This window comes from Ceratosolen solmsi, unplaced genomic scaffold (genome assembly GCF_000503995.2).
Source record: "Ceratosolen solmsi marchali unplaced genomic scaffold, CerSol_1.0 scaffold47, whole genome shotgun sequence".
Classification (NCBI taxonomy): domain Eukaryota; kingdom Metazoa; phylum Arthropoda; class Insecta; order Hymenoptera; family Agaonidae; genus Ceratosolen; species Ceratosolen solmsi.
Genome location: NW_011948419.1, coordinates 2,625,461 through 2,649,838, shown reverse-complemented (window position 1 = coordinate 2,649,838; position 24,378 = coordinate 2,625,461). Strand labels below are relative to the sequence as shown.

Sequence of the window (24,378 nt, the reverse complement as noted above, 5' to 3'; positions counted from 1 at the left end):
TAGCGTATCTTGCTTTTACAAAGTTTCGTCGCGACGAGTTTCTACTGTCAAGCTGAAAATCAAATTTCACAGAGATGCCAAGCAATACCTCAATCTCCTCGCATAATCCTCAACTCGTTTTGATATGTTGTTTTTCATGTAAATGTTTATTTTATAAAGTTTCTTTCATTTTCATGCAATTACTTTCTTATGCAGATAGCAATCTTTCTCTGAATAAACGCCCTCTTTTAATTAAGTCAATTTCATTTGCGCAGAATTCAAAATTATTAAACAGTTGAATATTTACTTTAACGGAGCAATTTTTTTAAATAAAAATCAAATGCAAATTTACAAAGTCAGACAAGGGAAGAGAGGATTAAAGAGAGAGAGAGAGAGAGAGAGAGAGAGAGAGAGAGAGAGAGAGACAGACAGACAGAGAGAGAGAGAAATTAATTAAAAATTCATAGAATTTGTATGTTATATTGAAACATTTTAAAATTTGGAAGGAATAATAATTTTACAGCTTGTCTTTTTTACAACTATAAACTTTCTAAAAGTATTATTATCCTAATGCTTAATTAATTTATCAATATTTTATTATTTTTTTTAATAAATTTTAGAATATTCGGATATTATTGTCAGCATTAATATTAAGAGCAATAAATGCCGCAATAAAAGCAATTAAATATTGACTAATGAGAGTAGTAGGTAAAAGTCTTTTAAAGAATCATCTTGTGAAATGAAAAAAGTCTTAAAATTTTACGTACCACTGGTCTTATAGGGGCTATAATATAGTTCTCGAGTGTATTGGTAAATTAGGTCGTTAAAGGATGGACAAAGCGATATAACCTTCGCTTATTTATTTAAAACAAGCGTGCAATTTAATTTGCAAAGCATTTTAAGATACATGCAGTGCCGCTTTCACGGTAACTAAGTAAGTTGAGAGCACTATCGCGTAAAATTGTACCTTGCGCAGCGATCTAGCGATCTTGTTGCCTTGTTCCCATCCGTGCGAGGTCCATCCGTGGTTGGAATTGCAATCAAGGGTAGTGTTTGGCTGCTGGCTACCACCGGCGCGCCTCGGATTGTTTTTCTCAGTTTTTTTCTTCTTATTGAGCACCTCGACGAGCACGAAGACCGCGTCGTATATGAGAGCCGCCTGGGCCTACATTTAACATTGAAAGCAAAATAAATAACTCATTCTTGATTACGAACGAAAGCGTCCGCCGACACTGCACACTGGAATTCCCTTATTAAAAGTAATAACAGCGCACCCCCCTGGATTTTTCATATCATACGACATAGACGTAGGGAATTTACGATTCCTGGAATAACTATTGCTAACCCATTTTTCCGCGTCCTTTGTAATTCTAATTTTCAGTGAAAATCGTGACTCGATAGAATAATTGAAACTAACAAAAACTCATTCCTCCAATTCCACAATAAAATATTTAACTTGAATTCGCACCAAATGCACGTGCGCACGCCCGTACGCACGGACGAGCACACAATAAACACATACAAGCCCGGATAGAAGTACGAGCAAACAAAAACATACACGTGCACTCGAGCCCTCGTACACGACCGTACATGTCCGTGTTCAGCCGCATATATATATATATATATATATATATATATATATATATATCCGCGTAAACACACACACGCACATAATCGGATGCATAAGATAATTTTATTTAAAGATCGACAAAGTTAAGAAAGATAATGTTTTACATAAAAAATTTCATATGAAATATACCTGCCTATACTTATCTATGGATATATGCAAATTTATCATACGTTTCACCTTGTAAAATCAACTGAAATCATTATTTGCAATGAAAGGTTTATTAATATAAAATATATGATGGATTAATAAACAAAAACATTTCCAATTTCCTTGATAAGTAATATTTAGCTCGTTCATTTGATATGAAGCCGTAGATTTGTGAAAAATGCAATGCGACACAAATTACCTTTATACCAAAGCAAGAGCAAATTAAGAAAAAAACGAGTATCAAAAACTGTGAAAGAAAAAACAGCGGATTAAAAAATACATGTATGACAATAGAATCGAAATCGGAATATAAAGAGTAAAAGATTTGGCAAATTATCATAAGAATTTAAAACGTATGTTTATTTTTCTGAGAAAAACAATGAGAAGCTTCGTAGCTGCTATAAGAGATTAATACAAAAGTTAAAAACTATTGGCTGACAGGCGACAAAATTGCAGACCTTTGTTTCGCGACGATAAAATAAAGTTCATTGAACAGCAATGCAAGCTTGGAAGTCTCGATATTATTCGCTTTTGCGCTCAATAGCTTTATGTCTATTCGAAAATACGTATGCAGTAATGGGAGCAGCTAAATTGTCATAGTCCGTTCGATATATTCAGAGTCAATGGGAACGCGAGTGTAATTGGCATATCATAGACTGTATCGTGGACGTTACGAGTCAAAAGACGATATTACCGCTATTAATTTCGATCACCAATAAGGAATATTTTTCAATGGTTATTGGTATCGGGTTTGATGATGTTGGCCGGGCGGCGGGGGGGGGGCGGAGGAGGAGAGCAGGCAAAGCATGCAAAATATCCATTCGGTTAGTTTTTGAATGAGATACTCTAAGATTATAGTACAATGTTTTCGTTATATAGTCGATGAGCCAAGTAACGAAATATAAATACGAAATAATCAATACGCGAATAAGAAATAGAGACAAATATTAATGTATTCAGATATACGCATAAAACCACACAAAATGGCATCCGACTACTTACATTCGCTACGGACCATAACGAACGACAATGTTGAAATTTTACTAATTTTATTTTACATTTTATAAAAAATAATTTAATATTGCCATTCATGATTATTATGAATTATTATTATTATGAATTATTATTATTATTAATTATTATTATTATTATTATTATTATTATTATTATTAACTCGTAACAGGAAGATGATATGCTATTCGATAAAGTAGGAACTGCTTTAGCTCAAAATTCTTTTTTGTTTTCTTTTTTGCTTCTGTTTTGTTTTTATTTATTAAAAATAGACTGGATTCGTGAAAAAATTACTCATATTAAAAAGATACACACTATAAAGAAACGCCGTCTTTATTACTTTACATACGCTATTCGTATTGAATAAATATCTACAAATATTTATTAATAATATTCGTAGTTTCTAAAGGTACATGGTAGCCGAGTATCGAAGAATTTTATTACTATTTAATCCCGAATCGTAAACTAGGCAAATAAACTTTAACCATTCATCTAAAACAAATATTAGTCCTTTTGCATTTTAATAAAGTAATAAATTGTTTTTTTAAATATTCAGCTTCCGTTGTATTATAGGTCTACGATATTATATATAAAACCTATTAGAACGTAAAGCTCTTCTTGCCCGACTCGATATATTCAATTTAATAAGCGACTAAATTTCCCATCGTATAACAATATTCATGTAAAATTTGAAGTTAAGCGAAGAGAAGAGAAAAAAACTGGAGATATGATCTGTTAAAGCCCGAAGAAAATAGTATACAACGATAAAGACATTATCGAGCTCGATATCGCGCTTCCCTTGCTCGACAATCATGGCGCGGCTCGATCGTTTCTCCTAATTTTCCAGCACTGCAGTTTTGACGCTGTCAAAAGCCATCTCTTTCTCCGTTTCTCCTCGATGTAGCTGCAGTTGGCATCATTTTCCCATACTTACGGAAATGGAATCGCGAGCGGCTGGAGACTGGCGCCAGCGCTCAAGGAACTCCTTGACGTAACGTCGGCTGCCGTCGACGATGCGGAAGCCGGTGATGTTGATGGCACCGTACTCGATCACCTCGTTGTCCCAACGGTCATCCATTATCTGATTAACCCCAAGCGACAAGGAAATACCGAACAAACTTTAGTGTTATGCGTAGATAGTCATGCTTCAAGTTTTAGCTGCTGAGAGGCTTTATTTTATTTTATTTTCGCACACCTACTTCTAACTCTTAATTATTTTCTTCTTCTGGCGACTTTACCTTTATGAGTCTTACTTTATAAGTAATATTATGCATTTCATGCTTGCAAGTTTTTACGATTTGTTTACTATTGATCAGTGGGAACGTTTGTATTTAGTATTTACACAGGATTTTCTCTCTAAGACATTTTACAAATTCCTACGTATAGGAAAATTTTTCATTGAAATTGGATTCAGGAACGCGCAACATGCATTTCTGAATTTAAACAAATCATCGTATCGTAAAATATTTATACAAAATGCTCGTCTTCATTGATCGTTGCAAATGCAATAATTATCTGAAAGTATACTTTCATATGCTTAATATTAAATGTTATTGAAAAATGTAAGTACATGACTTTGTGTACTATTGAAAATCTGGTATATTCATGAAGCACGGCCGGCTGTACATTTTTTAACTTTATGGTCCTGAGTATATTTCTACTGCAGTAGCTATTTAACTCTCGTCTTTTAAGAATTAAATTTCAAAGTGAAAAGTAAAGAGTGCAATGGATGGCAAATATAGTCGTGCGGAATAAAGACATTTAAAAGTGACTATATATTCGAATAAGCCATTTTATCAGGTCAAAAAAGTTTAAAAAATGTTTTAAGAACTTATTTCTTTATTCTATATAATGTGTAATACACAACGATCACGCGTGCATAAATTGTTTTATGATCAAATTATGTTTAAAGGGATATACAATAAAATATAAATAAAATTAATTAAATAGAAAATTTTTAATATTTCAAAATTATTCAAGAAAATATTACTTTCTTCTTATTAAAAGCAATAATTGTACGGAAGTTCTTCTAAATTACAAATTAATCAAATCAAACTTTTCCAATTTTATACTGATCATTAGAGAAATATTTATACAATATCTAATTATAACGAATTCTAGAATATCATATGACAAATATTAAAATAAATAATAGATTATAATGTAAATTATGTCGAATAAATCAACAAATTACTATACAAATGCCGTTAAAGCTTTTGGAACATTAATAAATACTATACACATGTATGGAAATGTTAGTAAGTTAATTAGAAAATCTTTTTAATTATGTCACTAAGGCTTCAGCAGGTCATTGTAATTACAAAAAATATATTTCAATAATTAACATATCTAGTATTAACATAACATTCAAAATAAACATGAGAAGAAAAAAAATAAAAAGAATTAAAATAATCATACGCAGAGAAGTATTATATCTCGCGTGTTTTAAGAATTTTCGATGCATTTGTGTAATTTATAATAAGAGTGAAAAATAAGCTTTGTTCCTATATTTAGCGTATGATTCTATTTTATAATTTTAAGAAATAAAAAGAAAGCTGAAAATGAAAATCTGCTTACATCAATAGCATGTGTATTGTAATAATTTTATAAAAAAATAGACGATAAAAGACATGATAAAATTCATTTATAGATTAAAAATTTTCAAATTTCAGAAGTTCAATAATGATATATTATAAAGAATTCCTTGAACTATAAAATAAATTAATATACCCCGGGACGATGTTTATAGTACTTCTTTATTTATTTGACTAATGAGATTTTTTAAGAAAACAAATTTACGCCTCACATTTTTGTATTAAAGTGCAATTAAATTTTAATATTACAATTCCAATGTATAATGAATTTCTCTACGTAACAACTTTCAGAATATTTCATAGCTTTTTATCTCTTATCTTTTCATCTGCATTGTCAATTATTTAAGATTTTTATTATGCTTTTAGATTATTACGTTTGCCACTTTATTTTTTCATTCTTTTGCATTGCTCGGGTCCTGGTATAAGTAAATGAACTGGTAAATCGTTTGTACGTATGAATACTTATATTAAGCCGATTAATGCCAGTCGCCGAAAAATTGAAAATCAGTACTACGCAGTTTAACGAAATTCAATCATTGCATGAGCAATTTTTATATTTATTTGATAATTAAAAAATAAAACAAAGCTCGTATTAATGAGCTTGAGATAAAGGTGAATATATTTAATTAGAATTACTTATATTATACAATACATTGAAAATTATATAGTTATGCACAATATTTTGTTGATTTATATCACGAAATTATAAGAAATTGTAGTGTTATATTTTTTTATGTTACAAACGGCAATGTTACAATGACTGTGAAGTAATCATTAATTATAGAAAATAAAAGGATTTATTTTAGCATTAATTAAATATCAAATACTTACAAGTCCACTTAGAAGATAATGATAATTTCGTCGTCCTAAAGTGACATCTCGCACATGATTGATGACTATATCTTTGGCCATTTCGGTCGGACAATCGAGTACTACATATTTATTACTCCATCTGTAAAATAATAATACATTCATTTCTTAACATTTATAACGTTATTGGAATTAATTCAACTTAAACTTAAAATTAAAATTAGAAAATTTGTTATTTTTGAAAAATTAATAAATTATGAGTCATAAACAGCCTGCTGTGAAATATTTATCGATAGTTATAATATTCTGAATTGAGTTAGTATTTTAAAGAAAATCTAGCTAGTCTATAACAATCATTTTTGATTCATATTATATGAACAGCTTATTTATATTTATTTGGTCATGAGTTAACATTTGTACTTTTATATTTTAAGATATGTAGTAGCCGTTGATTTAATAAAAAAAATTCATCTAAGTGGAGCGCACGTGGACAAATAAATAACTAAGCTGTTCTTAATGCTTTCTTTTAAGTTGGCAGATGTAAAATAAAAATGAGACATAGCAAAATCCGAATATCAATTATGAGAAATAATTTCAAAATCTTTAATTTTATTTATAATCTTTATTAATTTGTCCAATTCTAATCGAATGATATTAAATATATGATAGTAAATATTTTTACAGTGGAACTTATATAAAAAAAAAAAAAAAAAACTTTAGCTTACTAAAGAAATATATTTAAAAGAAAATGCAAAGGTGTTGAAATTAATTCAAACATAAAAAATTATTCGTAAAATATAATGTCAATAGAAACTGTAAAATACAATTACGAGTTTTATCAATTTTAGTTAATAACACAGAAAATTTTATATTATTGACGTGAGCAGCTAAGTTACATTTGTAAATTAAAATATTTCATTTGCTTATTCAATATTATTTATTAAAACCCTTCATTTATCGACAATACCTTATTCAACATTAAAAGGTCATTGAAAAAGAGAATGTTAGCATACTATACAACATAATTATATAATATAATAAAATATATATCGATTTGATGCCATTGATTGCTTCATAAACCAAGTGATTTAGCTAAAAATATATGCGGGCACAAATATACACGTCTATAGAAATTGCTGTTTTTACAAAATTTAAAATATACTTTATCAAATGTATGTAAATAGTTGTGTAGCTAACTGACATATCAATGATCAATCTCAATTGCTGATCTCCTGAGAAATATCAACATATCGTTTAATTGGCACACACCGAGTATCTGCTCAATCGATCTACGCACCGTGCAGTTACATGCAAACAGCGACGATAATTATGAAATGATATCATCGTTCGACCACTAATATTACGAAATCAGGGTTACGCTTGCTTTCAGTAAGCTGTGATATTCCCAAATGCTTAAACTCATTATTGAATAGTATTATGAAATTGGGGGTTTATATTATGAAATGACGCATGGGGGTTTCAGTTGATTTTTAGGTCTAAGTGTTTGGTATACGAATTTCACACACTGACTTTATGAATATTCTTTAAATACAACTTATATTTTTTATATTGTTTAGGCGATTTATATTATTATGTACTGTAATATAAATAATAGTAAGTTATGAAGGTAAACAAATAAGATCAAAAACAAAAAATTACGGATTAAAAAAAAAATAGATTATTGATTTTTGTGCTTAATTCTGCAGAGTAACCTTTCATATTTATTTGAAATTCGAATTTTTAAATATTTCTAAATGTAACTAATTATGTGATTTCATCAAGTATAGCAGTTAATAAACATACACAGCAATTATTATATATTATTGTTAATTACTTTTAAGAATCTATTATATTGACCAACTGCAACTAAATATTATTTAAACATGAAGGAAACATTTATTAATAATTCTAATGTTTTAACTACTTTTAATAATTTTAATATTAAGTTAATGTATTATTTAAAATAATTATTAAATATACCATTAAACAGCACGTGCAAAAATAATATGTAGGTACATTATATAATCAAGACTATTTTATTAATGTCATGGATTTATTTGTTCTTCTGGATTTGTACTCCAATTATAAATAAAATGAAAATTAAAAGCTTGATTATGTCATTTATACAAGAGAACATAAATAATTTTATAAAAATAATTTTTTTATTGAAATTATTTGAATCCATTAAAATTTGCAAAGAAATTTCTAATCAATAGTTCGATATTGTAACAATTAATTTTAAATTCGTATTTTTACTTGTAAATTACAATATAACAATTTATATTCTTTATTATTGTGATGATAAAATTTTAATAATATATTAATGACTGTAACTCATTTTTACTTAAAAAATTTTTAATGGAATTCATGTATTTATCCTCCAAAATAGTCGAATTGTGTAAATTTTCGCAGTATTTTTATCTTTTGCATAAAATTGTTTATATATTAATTTAAATTGAAATTCATAGTATTTGTTATTTCAAGTATTTGTATTTTATATAAAATGTTTGTTTAACATGCTAATCTAATTATATTACTTAATACTATACTTTGATATATTTTGGTTTAATAATTTATTTTTCATCTTATTGAAAGATCAATTTTCTTATACATGTGAACGAATTTATATAAATAATTTATAAAAAAATTATATATCATCTGCTTACGTAATGGAAATAAAATCTCCAAAGTATTTTTGGTAACTTTATTTTTCATTTATATATTGTCCCAAAAAAAAATTTATATTAAATAAATACATGTATATATATATATATATATATATATATATATATAAATATATTTAATACGTGATTTAATCTCAATAATTGTAAATTACTAAATTTAATTGAAATGACTTAATTAATATTAATATTAAAGAAATTCACTATTTTTATTTTAAATAACGAAACCTTACGTTGATTTGAAAAGCTTTAGGACCGTATGGAATTCTTTTTCGAATACTCGCGCTTCTAAATGCATTTTTGTTACTTATGATCAAATATCTGCCAAATACACATATGAAAACTTTTTGAACATACAATTATTATTTCAAATGTATATACAAATAATATCCATTTCGCAAGTTCAATTTCGAAATAATTAATAATAGACACACACACACACACACACACACACACACATATATATATATATATATAGAAATCATAATTAAACTTTTGAAATATATACAACGATTATGTGTGTATTTTGTACTAATTGAAACAGACTTACTATAATGGATTTGTGGAAATTCAATAATCTTAAAAAAATCTAAAACATCTACTGTTAGAGAATTAAACATAAATAAGAAATAGTATAAAATTATTTTATAATTTTTCTAAACGTCTTTTTCTATGGACAGTCATGGTTTTGTCTGTAATTTATACAATTTGAATTGCATTTCAATCTCTTGCTGTTATTTACCAAAGAAATCAATAGATGAGCGTTTAAATACTAATTTTTATTAATACTTGACTTTATTATATAATTGAAATTGCTATTCTTTATTGTTTGCAATTTTCATAATTATACAGATTATTTGTTTCTTACCTTTATACTTTCTTATGTCATGCCTTTTATATTTATTTAACTTCTTCAGTTTTGCATTTTCTATAATCTGTTGAATATTCATATACAATATATTTATAAGTTATCTTTTAAAATAACTATACTTAATCTTTAGATTTTTTGTTTCACTATAGAGTTTTATTCTTTAATAACAGTAACCAATTTTATATTCATAAATTCTTCAGATTATCAGTGATGGAAAAATCTTCATATAAATCACATATTATGTGATATAATGTATACGTATTATAGATAAAAATTATATCAAAGATGCTGATATTCATTTCAAGACTTACAATAGTATGGACGTGAGAAATATGTAAAAAGTATATAAAAGAAAATAATATTTATAATGTCGATAGAAATAAAAAGACTACAAAGAATCATAATAACAAGTAAAAATGGATATATGTATTTAAAATAGCTTTATTAGTTTTATTTATTACCCAAGAAGTTATACTTACATCAGTTATGAATATATTTTATCATATTAATCTATTTTTATGTGTTTTTTATCTATCGATGATGACATCAAATAAAAAATGCATTTGAAGTTAATGTTAAGTGACATTTATAATAAAATTTCTTCTTTCATATATATGAGTATGCATATTTGATAAAAGGAAGTAATTATAATAAATTAGTCCATAATTTTCGTAACATTACAAGTCATAAAATTTAATTCTCTATATGTATTATAATTTCCCTTAGTAATGAACGTTGACGTCCATCGATATGATTTTCTTTCTAAAGAAAAAAAAGGAGGTATTCCAACACTCTATCACTGTCAAATTTTCAAAGTCAAACGAAGCCGGTTATGCAGCTATCATTGTCAAATCAACGGACTCGGACACTGTAATAGTAGTGGTTGATCAAAAATTGAAAGGAGTTTGCAATGTTTGCAAGACACTACGAGTAAATCTAGTACACCTTTTTTTTGTTTTTTTTTTTGTTTTTGTTTTTGTTTTGAATCACTTGATACTTGTGTAGGATAAATGAATTCTAATTAATTTTCACGTGTGCACTCAATTAGAAAATGCAGGTAAGCTGGCTGTCAACTGTTTACTTAATAATTGATACTCATTGTGCTCCACTTTCTCAACTTGTTCATAAAGATTGCATACATGACATTAATTAAATTAAAGCTATATTTCAGATAATTGAAGTGCTTTACAAGCTCAACTCACTTTATATCGAAACAAGTACATTACTATAGATTTCATCTCGAATTTATCGCACAATTAACATCAATAAAACACACTAGAATAAGTGAAGCTATGTGATCTTTTAATTTTCAAACATGCATTTTTGTTAATTTTGGCCAATATGAGATAAGTATAATGACAGTAAATTTTTTAAACAAAAATTTCACCAATATGCATTAGCAGACATAACATTATTTTCACTTGTAATTGGATGCGCGTCACTTTTCATTTTCAATAAATTAAACCGCATGCATTACATAAAGATTAAATATTAAAATTATACAATTACATTAAAAAAATAAAGATGATATGCAATTTAAATATTTAAGCTTATATTTCATGTTCTATGAAACAAGCAAACCGAGAGAATTTTCATCAATATAAATAATTATGAGTTTAATATTGTTAATAAAATTTACGAAAATTCTTACATTTTCATATATTTGTCGATGATTATTAATTGACATGTAAATAAATGTTAGTTTTATAAATTGGTTAATCTATTATAAATCTGTTACTGACCAGATAGATACACAAAGAGTTTATTTAAAAATTTCATATTTATTGAAATAAAGCGTAAATCAATGGGCAGAAACATTAAAATACAAGAGCCAATCATAAATGTTGTATTTCTCGGACTTAAAAACTTAAAAACATAATGGATTTTGAAAACAAGCATTATAATAGGGAATGAAATTTTTTTAAATTTATAATCGCCTTTAACGAGTGCATTAATCCCAAATAATTTGCATTAATCAAACATAATGCTGTATATGCAATTTATTATTTGGCAAGAATTAAGATAAAATATATTCTAGTATTTTATTTCAAATTAAAAAAGTTAACATATAAGTTTTAACTTACCGACTAAGTTCCTCCAAACTGCGTAAAAAGTCAAGAGCATCGGACACATTTTGTATCCTTTTAACAGTTTCAACTTGAAAAGTATCATTTCCTGGTTTTAAACCTTGATAAATTTGTTGCAACCGTAATAGTCCTGTAATGAAAATAACAAATTTACATTATTCCATTTGTATTTCAATTTTCACGTTGATAAGATATACTTCTGTTACGACATAATATTATATGGAATGTTGTTCATTCAACTATTACAATATTATGGTAAATAATTGTTATAATTATGATTCTACGAACGCTTCTAGTTGTATATATTAACGAATGATTATTTATTGAATATGAACCATAAAAACCTATGAGCGATTAATCTGATAATAACTTTCACTCTCAGAATAGAATGGATAAGAATTCCGTTAAATTTACACCTACAATATTATGAATTAATTTGAACGCCTGTAACATCTAGATTTTCTATAGATAATTACAATGTATGAAATATTTTGTTCAAAATTCATTTATGAATTTGAATGGATTATTTTTTCTCGAAAGTTTCGATATTCACTACATTAATGATAGAGCTTGGATGTATTAATCGAAAGTACTAAGAATTTAACAGAATTATCAGCTCGGGAAAAATATCTTTCCAGCTTAAGCATAGGAAGTTCTGGGTAAAAATAAAAATGTTCATATTTTCATATTATAGCCAAAGATTTTAACGATAATATTAATAAAACAAAGTTTCACAATATCAAAGTTTCAAATATACACTTATATAAAATGTAATTAAACTCATTAAAAAATATATTCTCTTATAAGATCTCTAATATTTATAGAATAAATATTTTGTTTAAAAATACAGATAAAGGAATATAATAATATTTATATGTACTAATGTTGTTAATTCGAAAGATAAGGAAATAACGGGGCCTGAAAAGCCTGATTCACATTACAGTTTGGGCGTTGCTCTCCACCCGGGAGCGCCGACGACTAATAAAAGATGGTTAGCGTACAGGAGGGGCGGGGGGGGGCGGTGAGTAGGAGGTTTGAATATCACAGTAGAGAACGGGAATAGAGGAAGGAAGGGTAAAAGCCAGTGGTAGCGATTCGATTGTGGTTGCTTTGTGCGCGTGTTGGAGTACAAAAGAAGGTGGGGGAGGTGGATGAGGGAGGAGAGGAGAAATTTCGAGTTACCGTGCGATTGAATTAAATGTCACGACCGAATTTAAAGAGTCAGACAGTAATGAGAGGCAATGGACAAGACTTTAGGAGCTACGGGCAATGAAATGGTAATGTGGTGACTACTTATCGGGGATGAGTAGTGACACGGGGATGTCGGAGCTCGATGAGTGTGATGGAATGTTGCTGAGGCATCCATTTCTAACAGATGGAAGTGAATGAACTTTTCGAGTCGATCACTTGCATCCACTTCTTTCTATTCTATTCCTTTTACTATATCATGGTTTTAGTCTCCTCTTGTTTTCGTAGTAATTAATACATTTAAGTCTATTTATTCGTTCGCCAATTTCATTCGGGCAGCACGTATTTCTCGAAAAATCAATGAATTATCGTATTCTATTACTTATTCTCATCTCTTTTTAGTTTATTGTGATAGGAAGGTACGGCTTCGGGATTATCGGCAACAGCATTGGGTTACAGAATTCGCGATTTTTTAATATATCGAATGTAATATTCTTTATTTAATACTATAAAAATATAAAAAGTTTTTATATAGATATTTATGATACGAGCAATTTTCATATATTTTTATATGTTTCGATAAATAAATATCCGATTCCGCTATTTAATTGTACAGCATATAATATATATTTAAGGAATATGAGACTTTATAAAAATTTAAATTTTTCTAAAAGATTTTATACGAATCATTTTATTATTTATTATTTTCTTATCATCTTTGCGATAATGAGTGCAATATTATTGTCACGTATTCTTAATAATAATTCATTGCTGTCATTTATTAAGAATATTTATTATAGAGATAAATATACGTATTTTGATTAAGAAGATGTCGATTAATAGATGCGCGAACACTAAATATTATGGAGTGAATTGCCGCAGATCAGTCGAGTGTCAATTTGAGACAATTTTGATGATCAGTGGCAATGCTTTAGCAGCAAAAAACATTGCGGCCACTTTAAATTGTCTCGTGGGATAAAGAAGAAATTGATGACGCGAAAAACTTTCATTTTTCCAACGCAACTTTTCTATGATATCTTCATATAATATGTATACGGGTTGCTTCAGAAATTTCAGTGAAAGGTGCAACGCAAGACAATGTCAGTACGGTATATAACAGTTATTTATTCATGAAAGTGTTGGAATATTTCTTCCTTTTTTCTTAGACTTAAGTGAAATTCTTGATGTCATCGCGTAAAGTAAATACTTGAAAAATCTTCCATTTTAAGACTTAACATAACTGATTTAATATTAATATTATTAATTATACATAAAAATAGTAATGGATGTTATTATATATTTATTCATTCAATAAATTATTTAGTTAATCCGCACCTTGTCATTCCAATGAATTGTTTACCATACATTCATTAATCTTATTTGAGAAGCAAATTTGTTAACTTATTACCATTCGATTGATATAAATATAATTAAAATAAAAGCTGCCAAAATTATAGTAGAGAATGAAGAGAATTATATAATGAGTACATAGCCTAAAGATAATAATCTATTTTGAAATCGCTAGCTAATATTGATTTTCCTTTTACAAGGAACATATCTATTTATTAATGTTACTTGCATTCGAAATAAAAGATATTAGATAATGAATTTTATTAAATTACTATCAATATATTTAAGGGTAAACACACTCATTCGCACAACTGTAGGTCAGGCTATAACCGTGTAATTCAAATTATAAATTATTAACGTAACCTTAGTGAACTATGTGGGTATTTTTGTGCTCGCGTGTATACATGAATTCTTTTAAATATGCATGTGCTAGTAGGAAATACGATTGTATTATTATTTTATATGATACGGACAAAATCCAAATCTCATTGACTTGCGTGAGAAATTTTTTGAACATATTTTTTTCTCAAAATGAAATTATTTACATTTTTATCTTATTGTTTTTATAGATAAGCGATGATTATCTTCTGTTAGCAAACCTGGAGTAGTTTCTGATATAACTTCGGACATCAAAGGATGCAATAAACCGTCAAACAATAATCAATAGCTCGTGGAAAGTTTGAAACATATACAGTATAATGTTAAGTTTCTCCGATATTCTAGATAATTAATTAATGTATTTCACTCCATAAAGAAGCTTAAAGCCTAAAAAAGACATGCGACGGCTTAATCACTTATACTATACTTTTATTTGAATATGGTTTTAGTTGATATACTTACAGAAGATTGATAAGGCAATAAATAAATAATAATTAATTGCTTATTGAATTTGTTTTATTTTGAAATAATATCATTGCCAAGCATACAATTAATCTTATATAATTAATTGATTATAAAAGTTAAATGAAAATTGTATAAAGAATATGTAATGATAAATTATTAGGTTGATTTAATAATTTGATATTAAGTATATTCATAAAATTTAATATATTCATTTCATATATTTATGATGACATTCAATTTTAATTTTTAGAAATTTCATCAAGACAATAATACAATCCTATAAAAATCGAATCCTTATCTGAATTCAATAAAGAGCTGCTTTTTCGTTTCCTAAAACCTAAAACTGTAGGAGAAATAACGTAAACGTTTCTCCACGCTACTCAATTTCTCCGTTTATCTATACGCTTAGTTTTGTCTATTTATGGACTTTTTCCCGATGTTTAAAGTAGAAATAAAAATCATGAAAAGAATAAAGGAGAATGAAAATAGAAGGAGGTAACAGTGGACGATTTCATGTATTATGGCTGCCAAAGGTTCGTCCCGATCAATCCGCAAAAAGATTCAGTGAAAAGGAATATCGGGGGAAAAAAGAGTTGCGGAGCGAATATAATAAAAAGTCCAACAGTAAATCGTTCTTTTCCTTCGTTTCACGTAGTCGAGATTTCAGCTGAATTTCAAAAGGAACAAGTAATGCGCGTTGCACACGAACCGCGCACGGACACAAATATATAGAGCGATCGTCGTTGGACATAATCGAGAAGTCGTTCAATAAAGAAAGAAAATTATAATGAGTTATATAGAATTTCTACGGCTGTTGGTATTTTTGAGATGCTACTGAATGATGGAGATATACATTTGTTGTCGGAGAGAAAACTTATTTTATGTTCGTAACTAAATTCTTCTTTCAAAAAATCTTTTTTAATGGTAATATTAGGGTTTTTCTATGTAAATATTCTTAACACAGAATAAGTAATTTGCCATGAGCATTTTATTAAAATTTTACTCTTATTTTGTAGTTGGAAATTAGTCTTAAATTTTAATTAAAGCTTACTTTAATCACTCGATTATATTGGGAAAAAACAAAAAGACTGAATATTTATTTAATTAATTTTTAATAACGGAAGTTTATTGATTTAATTCGCATCTTTTTATTCAAATTTTATCGTACTTTTTCAATAATAATGACACCAAACATATTTATTAATTATATATTATGAAACTAAAAATATAAGTTCTTAATTAGTAGCTGTTGAAAAAGAAAAATAATTTGCTAATTAGAATTTAAATAGTGGGATAACGGCTTATCTACGAAGAGCAATATTATATAAAACCAACCAACATAATTGAAATATCGAAGGAATGAAAATTTAACGTGAGGCATTACGTCAAGTAGACGTGCGTGAAGTAAGTAAATTTATCAGAAAAGGAAAAAAAACGAGTTTTTTGTAGAATTGAAGGAATAAAGAGTGAAGAATTAAGAGAATATGTCAACTGAAAACTGGTAGAAGCTCATTTTAAAAGCATAATACTTTTCTTAATAGTACGTGCTTTCAATTTTAATGTTCCCGATACTCGAAATGACTATAAAATGCGTACATTATGTAACTATTAGGATACACAAGTTTTGCTTTATATCTTTCGAAAACTGCCACTTACAGAATTTTATTGTCGCTGTAGTTCTAGTTTAGTGCAACTTTAATATTTCATTCTTTTAGCAAACTTTTGCCACTTATTTGTACGTGTACTTACATACACTACACCCCCCCCCACCCCAACCGCCATCTCTGAGTCAACCTTTCTTTCTCTATCCTGGTATGCCTGGTGCTTACGCAGTACAGTAAGTGGAAGATGCGCATCAACCGCAAGAACGGGCCGATGGCGACGACAATTACAATAGTCGATGATCCCCATAGTTACCACAAACCATGTATGCAGGAATGTTCGAACATTGCTTTGTTGTTAGAGTCAACTATTCACGCACACTTGTTCGACACTTTCAACAATTTTATCGAAGCTCGATATTATCTATAACGCCGTCTCCTTCTCTTCGTTTCATTAATTAGCTTCCGCATTGTACTTGGTCTATCGATTTAAGCTCTATTTTCTATTTTAGCCTTCCCCCTCCCCTTTATATATATATATATATATATATACATATATATCTATTTATCACAGTCGCTCACTCCAAGGATTAACTGTGCTAATGTAATAGCAGTGGATCGGTAAACTTTGCTTAATTAACTAAGTAAATATTAGAAAGATTTCCAAAGATATATTCTAATACAGCTAAGGCTTAAGTAGCATTATAAGATTAAAGTATTTATATGTCACTGTTTATGAGAATCGAAAAAATGTAGTTAAATTTATTAAATATTATTAATTTATCAAATTTTTGAAACCTTATGGTTTTTTATTAAATTAAGAGCAATATTGAGAGATGCGGTAGAAAAAAAAAGCAATTCGTAACCTATGTAAATTCAATATCTTCAATTATTTTAAAAGAAATTAACAAACACGATTATTATTGTTATTATTGAAGATAAAATAGAAAGGAAAATTTATTTTATTTCCATTATAATAATTTATTGGTCTATTAAAAGCAACGTTTTTAATAGAGTTATTTCTCGGTATCTAACTAATAAAATATTAAATGAATACTTAAATATAATGCAATAATATTGAAAAATGATACGATAAGCATAATTTGTGGCATTTATCGTTTGTATTTTATTTTCACAATGCTTGTATCTCTCGTATTTCTTTTTTCTTTCTATTTTTTTTTTTTTTTTTATTCCATCTCCCTTAATGCCCAAGTTACATGCCTCAATGCTCTATACTTGCTATATGTTACTCGTACGCAAAGCATGTAATTGATACATTTTGACGAGAGGGATGTGCGGAAGTTCAAGCGTCCGTGAGATTAACAAAGTATCGAGCATTTAATGGTAAACTTGTAGTGAGTGAAATGGAAGGGAGTGGAAGGTAGTGGAAAATGGTTAATTGCGCGAGATTCGAATCGAGAAAGGAGAGACAGTGGCGTATCGCTGTAGGTGCTCCATCCATCTTAATTCAGTGTTTTGATTGGGAATTCGATTCTCTAAATTTTCTCTACCTTTCTATTTATCCCTCTGACACTGTAGCACTAATTATGGAGAATAGACACAAGAGACACAGCGTGGAGGCTATGTCAGCAAAATAACAAGTATTTCCACTTTATTATCTTCTCATGTAAGTAATTCTCATATTTTTTTAAAAAGTATTGCAATTTTTTTATCTAGCAATCGGTAAACACTGAAATTACCAATAAATGTAAAATAAAGTTAATACAAAAATATTTGTTATATATAAGATTAGTTTGCTTCTCAGTATGATATAAATACACAGTACGCATTTTTATTTATACAATAAAGTTTAATTTAAGCTTAAAAAGAAAATATGTTGATGTACGTGAGGCTATCTTATATAATATCTCCCATAATTAATTCCCTTATGCCAATATTGATAAAATGTACTATAATTTGGAACTACTGATTATTGACTAAATTTTTTTTATTTTATTCTTATATATTGTTCCTTAATCTAGAATGAAAGTGGAAATTTAATTTCGATCACAGCTCAGAAATATTAATTATCTTTATCGAATTTATTATATTAAATTTTTTATGCTTCTTCGTAATTCTTCTTTTATTTCTTATTGAAATATTAGTTTATAATTTAATTATTAAAAATTTATTAAAACTTTTATGATAAATATTTCTACGTTATTTTACCTTAGCATTGAATAGGCAAATGTCGATGTAGATTGTCATACACCTGAGGTAATAAGCTTTTCCACATTCGTTTTCATTTTTTCCAGTCAATTGACATACACGATAATGTATATAGTATAATGAAAATATTAGCAAATATTTCATAAATTAATGTTTTTGTACAACCATACCATAGATAATTAGAATTTGAAATGTCTTATTGATGATACTCTTGTTAATTAGAATTGAACAAATAATTTATTTAATATATCGATACATGGCAAATTTATCTATCCAGTAGAATAAAATTCTTTTAAAATTTCATTTCTTTATTATACAATTTTTTAATGCATATATAATTTTTTTAAATTGTTTATTATCTCTATTGAACGTAATTTTCGTATTATTAATCAAATTAAAAAGTACTTGCGCATTACTTGTCATATTATATTATGTTCACAAAAATTATAATGTGCATACCCAATCAGTGTATGTAGCTACTACTGTAGCAATATGGAATAAACTTGGTGACATGGTGAATTTGTAACCAGTTTCTAGTTACATCGGACAAAGACAGATTCATTCTTGCTCTGTGCAAGCTTACTAAACAGCCAAATGAGGCCCAAGTACTTAACATTTTTTTATCCATAATTAACAAAGTTTGGTTTTGGTCTTGATGTTTTTAGCTTAATATTGTTTGAATAAAGTATGGTTTTACATAAGATCCTAAAATTTATACTAAAATAATGCATTTTCTATTACTAATAAAAGTCTTTGATATTTTCTCCACCGGCAAAAATAGGTAGAGAACATGTAGTTAATCTTTTTTTTTTTTTTTTCAATATAATTGTTAATATTATATCAATACTTATTAATAATTTACTATTTAAATCTAATTAAAATATTATTTAAAATAAAAACTATTTAAGCAAATTTGTTTTTAATTATCTGCATAGTATATATTAAATTCATTTTATCGAAATTAAAATAGAAAATTGACACTTAGAGAGATGCACTTTTCGTGCTGAAGACATTAGCTTTTAAAATATGATCAATTAAATGTATTTTGTCTTGTTGAACTTATAATTACAGCTATGTCGATCGAATAGAGGAATATAATATATTAAATTACAAATTTCTATTAACTCGTCATTATTTACTATTGTAATGACGAATTTGTCAAAAATTTTCGTTTGATAATATGTATAAAATATACATTAAAAACAAATTTCAAATATATGGAATATAAATACGAAGAATTTTGGTATAAATATATAATTTAGCAATTTATTATAATTAATCATATTATAATGAATGTTTGAAATACGTAGGAACATATTGAAAAATGAGGATTCTGTCTATTATGTCTTTTATATTTTGAAATCCTATTTTTTGTTTTTCTTTTTTTTTTTTACATTTAGCAAGTCATATATACTATGACTTTTTTCACTTTTGTACTACCTACAGTAAATTCACATCGGCCATTGAAATTCGTATTTTCATTTCGTCCTATCCGTATTTTTTCATTGTCCCGTATGCTTCGAAAGAATGTAGAATTATTATATTTTTATACGATATAAGAAATAAATATTAAAACAGTTTTCCTAAATGTTTTATTGAAATTTGACATCGTTTTTTTTTTTTTTTTTAATAAATCACCCGGTTTATAAAATTTATAAGTATCAAAGTGAACCTGATTTTTTTTATTATACTACTTTTAACTTATTATTGTATTAAGTTATGAAAGAAAAAAAGAAACAAGAATAATTATTAAACTTTTTTTTAAATGAAAATTCAATTATATTAGTAAAGAATATGTGGAAATTTAATATGAAAATTTTCATGGAAAATCATTAAATGTTTATTATTAATCAATTTAATTAATGAAAATCATTAATTAAATAAGTTCAAATTATTATTTTTTCAACTAAAAAGAAAGAAAAAAAGAATAAAATAGACGAGAACTAGTCACTATCCTACAAAAGATTTTCTCAATATCATCGCTCAATAAATATCTCGTTATGCTCAATTAAAATAGCAATCGCTCAATTATCTAAGCATTCCATTAAAACTCTCGACTTTCTAAACATCGGTATCGCAACATTTTGCGAAAAAGATCTTCTTTCTCTACTCGCTGGCCTTCCATCTTCCTGGTTTCCCATTTCCCTGGGGTAAGAGTGCGCAACTGTAACATTGAGCTCGTTAACTCGTTCATATCGCTCCATCCGTACGTGGGATAAAAAGCACCGAGAACATGTTCTGCAACTCCTTTGCCCCGCACCTCTTTTAATATTCCCTTTTTTGTGCCCCACCCCCGTTCCTTTTCCTCGATATTCACGCCCGCATAGAGTTATCGGGCGCCACTAGTCACGTCGTATTTTCCGGTCAACGTTTAGCACGGCCGTGGAAAAGGCCAAAATGCCCGAGATGGTGCAGCGGGCAACGGCGTTTCCGCATCGTAATTCACGCGCCCAGGCGACGAAAAGTACAATCCGAGACTGGATTTACGTGTAGATTCTGCCCCTCGAGAATCCCTCCACTGAGGCTGAATTCTATGCATTATGTTGGGAAAGCTTCGGATTCATTATTGCACAAAGTATTACATTGCATAGAGAGCCACGATTGTTTTAAAATTACAATTAATGTGCTCTAATAATATCATTTCTCTGCAACTATAAATACTCTATCTGCGAAATTTACTGTAATAAATTTTTAGTTTATCAGTCTAACAAGCTTTAATGAATTTATAAAGTTTAAGATTTACTCGAATGAGTTCAATCATTTTAATTATGTTCTATTCATTAATGATATTTCTCATCTATGGCGCCTTTTTGTTAATTTACACCTAAAACTCATTATTATCTGCTTTTTTTAATATTTTGCCTTTTTTAATATTTGAACTCTTATCGAAATAAATGTATTTATCTTTATATTCAAATGAAGCGATAATTGTAAATGCATAAAAAATACATTAAAAATTGATATATATTTAGATTTTATAGAGAAATCTTTTTTAACAATCTTTTTTATTATCAATTCTTATAACATATATTACTATTATTATTTTTACATGTAAAAGGCAATGATTAATAATGAAATATCTTGATAAGCAATTGCTGCATAATTGACGCGTAAAATTAATTATTAAATAAAATAATATTAAAGTAATAGAAAATGTATAAATGATTATTTACTAGTAATATATATATATATATATATATATATATATATAGATTAAATGAGCCTTAAGTTGATTAAACTACAATTAATAATCAATGAATAAATAATAAAAACAAAACGTTATTCAAGTGTTTTAATCATTTAATAAATGCAGCGTAATGTTCTATAAAAAAATATATATGTAAATGAGAATAAAAAATGAGTAATATATTTACGTATTAAACTGATGAAATTGTTCTAATTAATGTAGAAATTTTATCTAGATATGTTGAAATTGAAAAATTAATGTCGCACACAATGCAAATAATTTATTATATTAATTCGTTATATGCGATAAAATTTAAAATGGATTACTTTCAATGTATTATAGAGTTTTCATTTTACAAGAACTTTTAGTGCATCTAGTGTGATAAGAGCTTACGAGTAAATTTTTCAATGCTTTTATTTGATCATATACTAAGATATCAAAGTATCAACAGTTATTAAAAATATATTTTCTGCGCCAATTTAAATAGAAAATAGATCTTACATTATAAGAATACATTTCAATTGCCTAAAAATATATTATCTAAAATAGAATTCAAATGAAACAATTGAATCTCAAAAGATAGAACGTTTTATAATAATTAGATAGGGGAAATGTAGGTTTTATTAAATATTGTAGGAGTACATGAATCTTGAAATTTGAAATAAAATATCTACTTACTAGAATGGAAAATTCATTAATTTTAAATTCGTTACCTTAGTTAAAAAATTAAAAATAACAATAGAACATTAAAGTTGTTTGAAAAGATTGAATCACGGCATAACAATGGATAATATTAGAGTATTAATATGTCAATGCAATTATTATTGCTTTATTAATGTAAACCTGCTTAAAATGAAAAGTAATATTTCGTATATATAAATGATACATATCCAAAGTTAATATGGATGAACGGATTGATAAAGGACGTCGCTATGAATTATAAGTTTGAAATTGGATTTAATTTTATTATAAGCAAGCATTTCATAAGGCATAATAATTTTTGACATTCGATATAAGGTTCGAATGGATATTGAAATGGGAGCTACAAAAAATTAGAGTGAAGCAAAAAAGGACATAAAAGGGGATAAAGAATAAAATTGTGTGATATGTGACGATCAAAGAAAAGAAACTCGTAGTGAACTGAAAAAGACGGATGTCCGTTATAAAGACCGGGCGCCGAATTTCCGATGTGGAATGCCACCGCAACAATGTACGTATTCGCTTGACACGCCGCGACTTTGATGCTACACGACTATTACAAGTATATTCTTCAAGAATATTCCCAGAAATAAAGATCTCTAATATTTTCTGAAGAACGGAGTACAGAACACGTAGAGAATTACTTTAGGAGGTGTGAAAAAACCGATAGCGCTATTTATTGTATATTCCTGATTTATTTCCAATTTTTACTCACATAAATTGCTACTTTCTCGATAAAGAAAAAAAAAAATAAATAAAAAAATAATAAAAAAAAAAAAGAATAGAGAAAGAAAGTATAATAATCGCATATTTTAAAGAGTTATTATTATATTTGTTTAGAGAAAACTCAATGTTTCTTCATATGTGGTATAAGAAAGTTTGAAGTCATCTGATAAATTATGAGTTGTGCTGTAAATATTTTTGTACGATAATATTTAACAATTCGAATTATTGACAAAAGCTTGTAATACTTAAGTACATATTGTAAAATAAATTTTATTACTTATGACAATAGAATAATATTGTTGTAAAGAATTTTTTTTTAATTTTTAATGTTTACACTCTTTATATTAATAGGCATTTAAAACGGACCTTAATTTCGTTAAATTAAAAAAAAATCGCCATCGTTAAACAAAAAATTAGGTAATAAAGTTTTTATTGAAAAATTATGATTTTATTAAAATTTTCATTTCATTGATAAAAATTTACATTTTTCATCAGAATAACGTTTATTACACTGACGGCGTGATTTTTAATTAGATAATATTTTCTTCAAAGTACGCTTCTTTTATTTTAAGGCTCCTTCGTAAAAAACCTTTATAATAAGGAAAGGCTTCGAATTATAAATATTACAGCGTAAAAGAACCGAAAGAACGTTCGATTGAATGAGTATCATTCATTTGATTTTAAATTCAGTTGATTTTAAAAGCTATTCGTACTTTTTGCTATATTTAATATTTTTTACAATGATACGATACAGATTTACATAATTCAGTAAACATTGAAATTACATACACACTTAAAAGTTCGA

At 27.3% G+C, this 24,378-nt stretch overlaps 1 protein-coding gene across 3 annotated transcripts in view; it reads right to left on the bottom strand.

Moving 5' to 3' along the window:
• Nucleotides 1-24,378, bottom strand: part of GluRIB (Glutamate receptor IB) — a 170,286-nt gene that overhangs the window by 17,270 nt on the left and 128,638 nt on the right. For all 3 annotated transcript variants that reach the window (XM_011497463.1, XM_011497461.1, XM_011497462.1), the window contains exons 4-7: nt 11,808-11,940; nt 6,193-6,313; nt 3,702-3,848; nt 947-1,144 (exon numbers count right to left, since the gene is read on the bottom strand). In XM_011497463.1, coding sequence (XP_011495765.1) covers nt 947-1,144; nt 3,702-3,848; nt 6,193-6,313; nt 11,808-11,940 — 599 coding nt within the window. The remainder of the gene's footprint in view (nt 1-946; nt 1,145-3,701; nt 3,849-6,192; nt 6,314-11,807; nt 11,941-24,378) is intronic.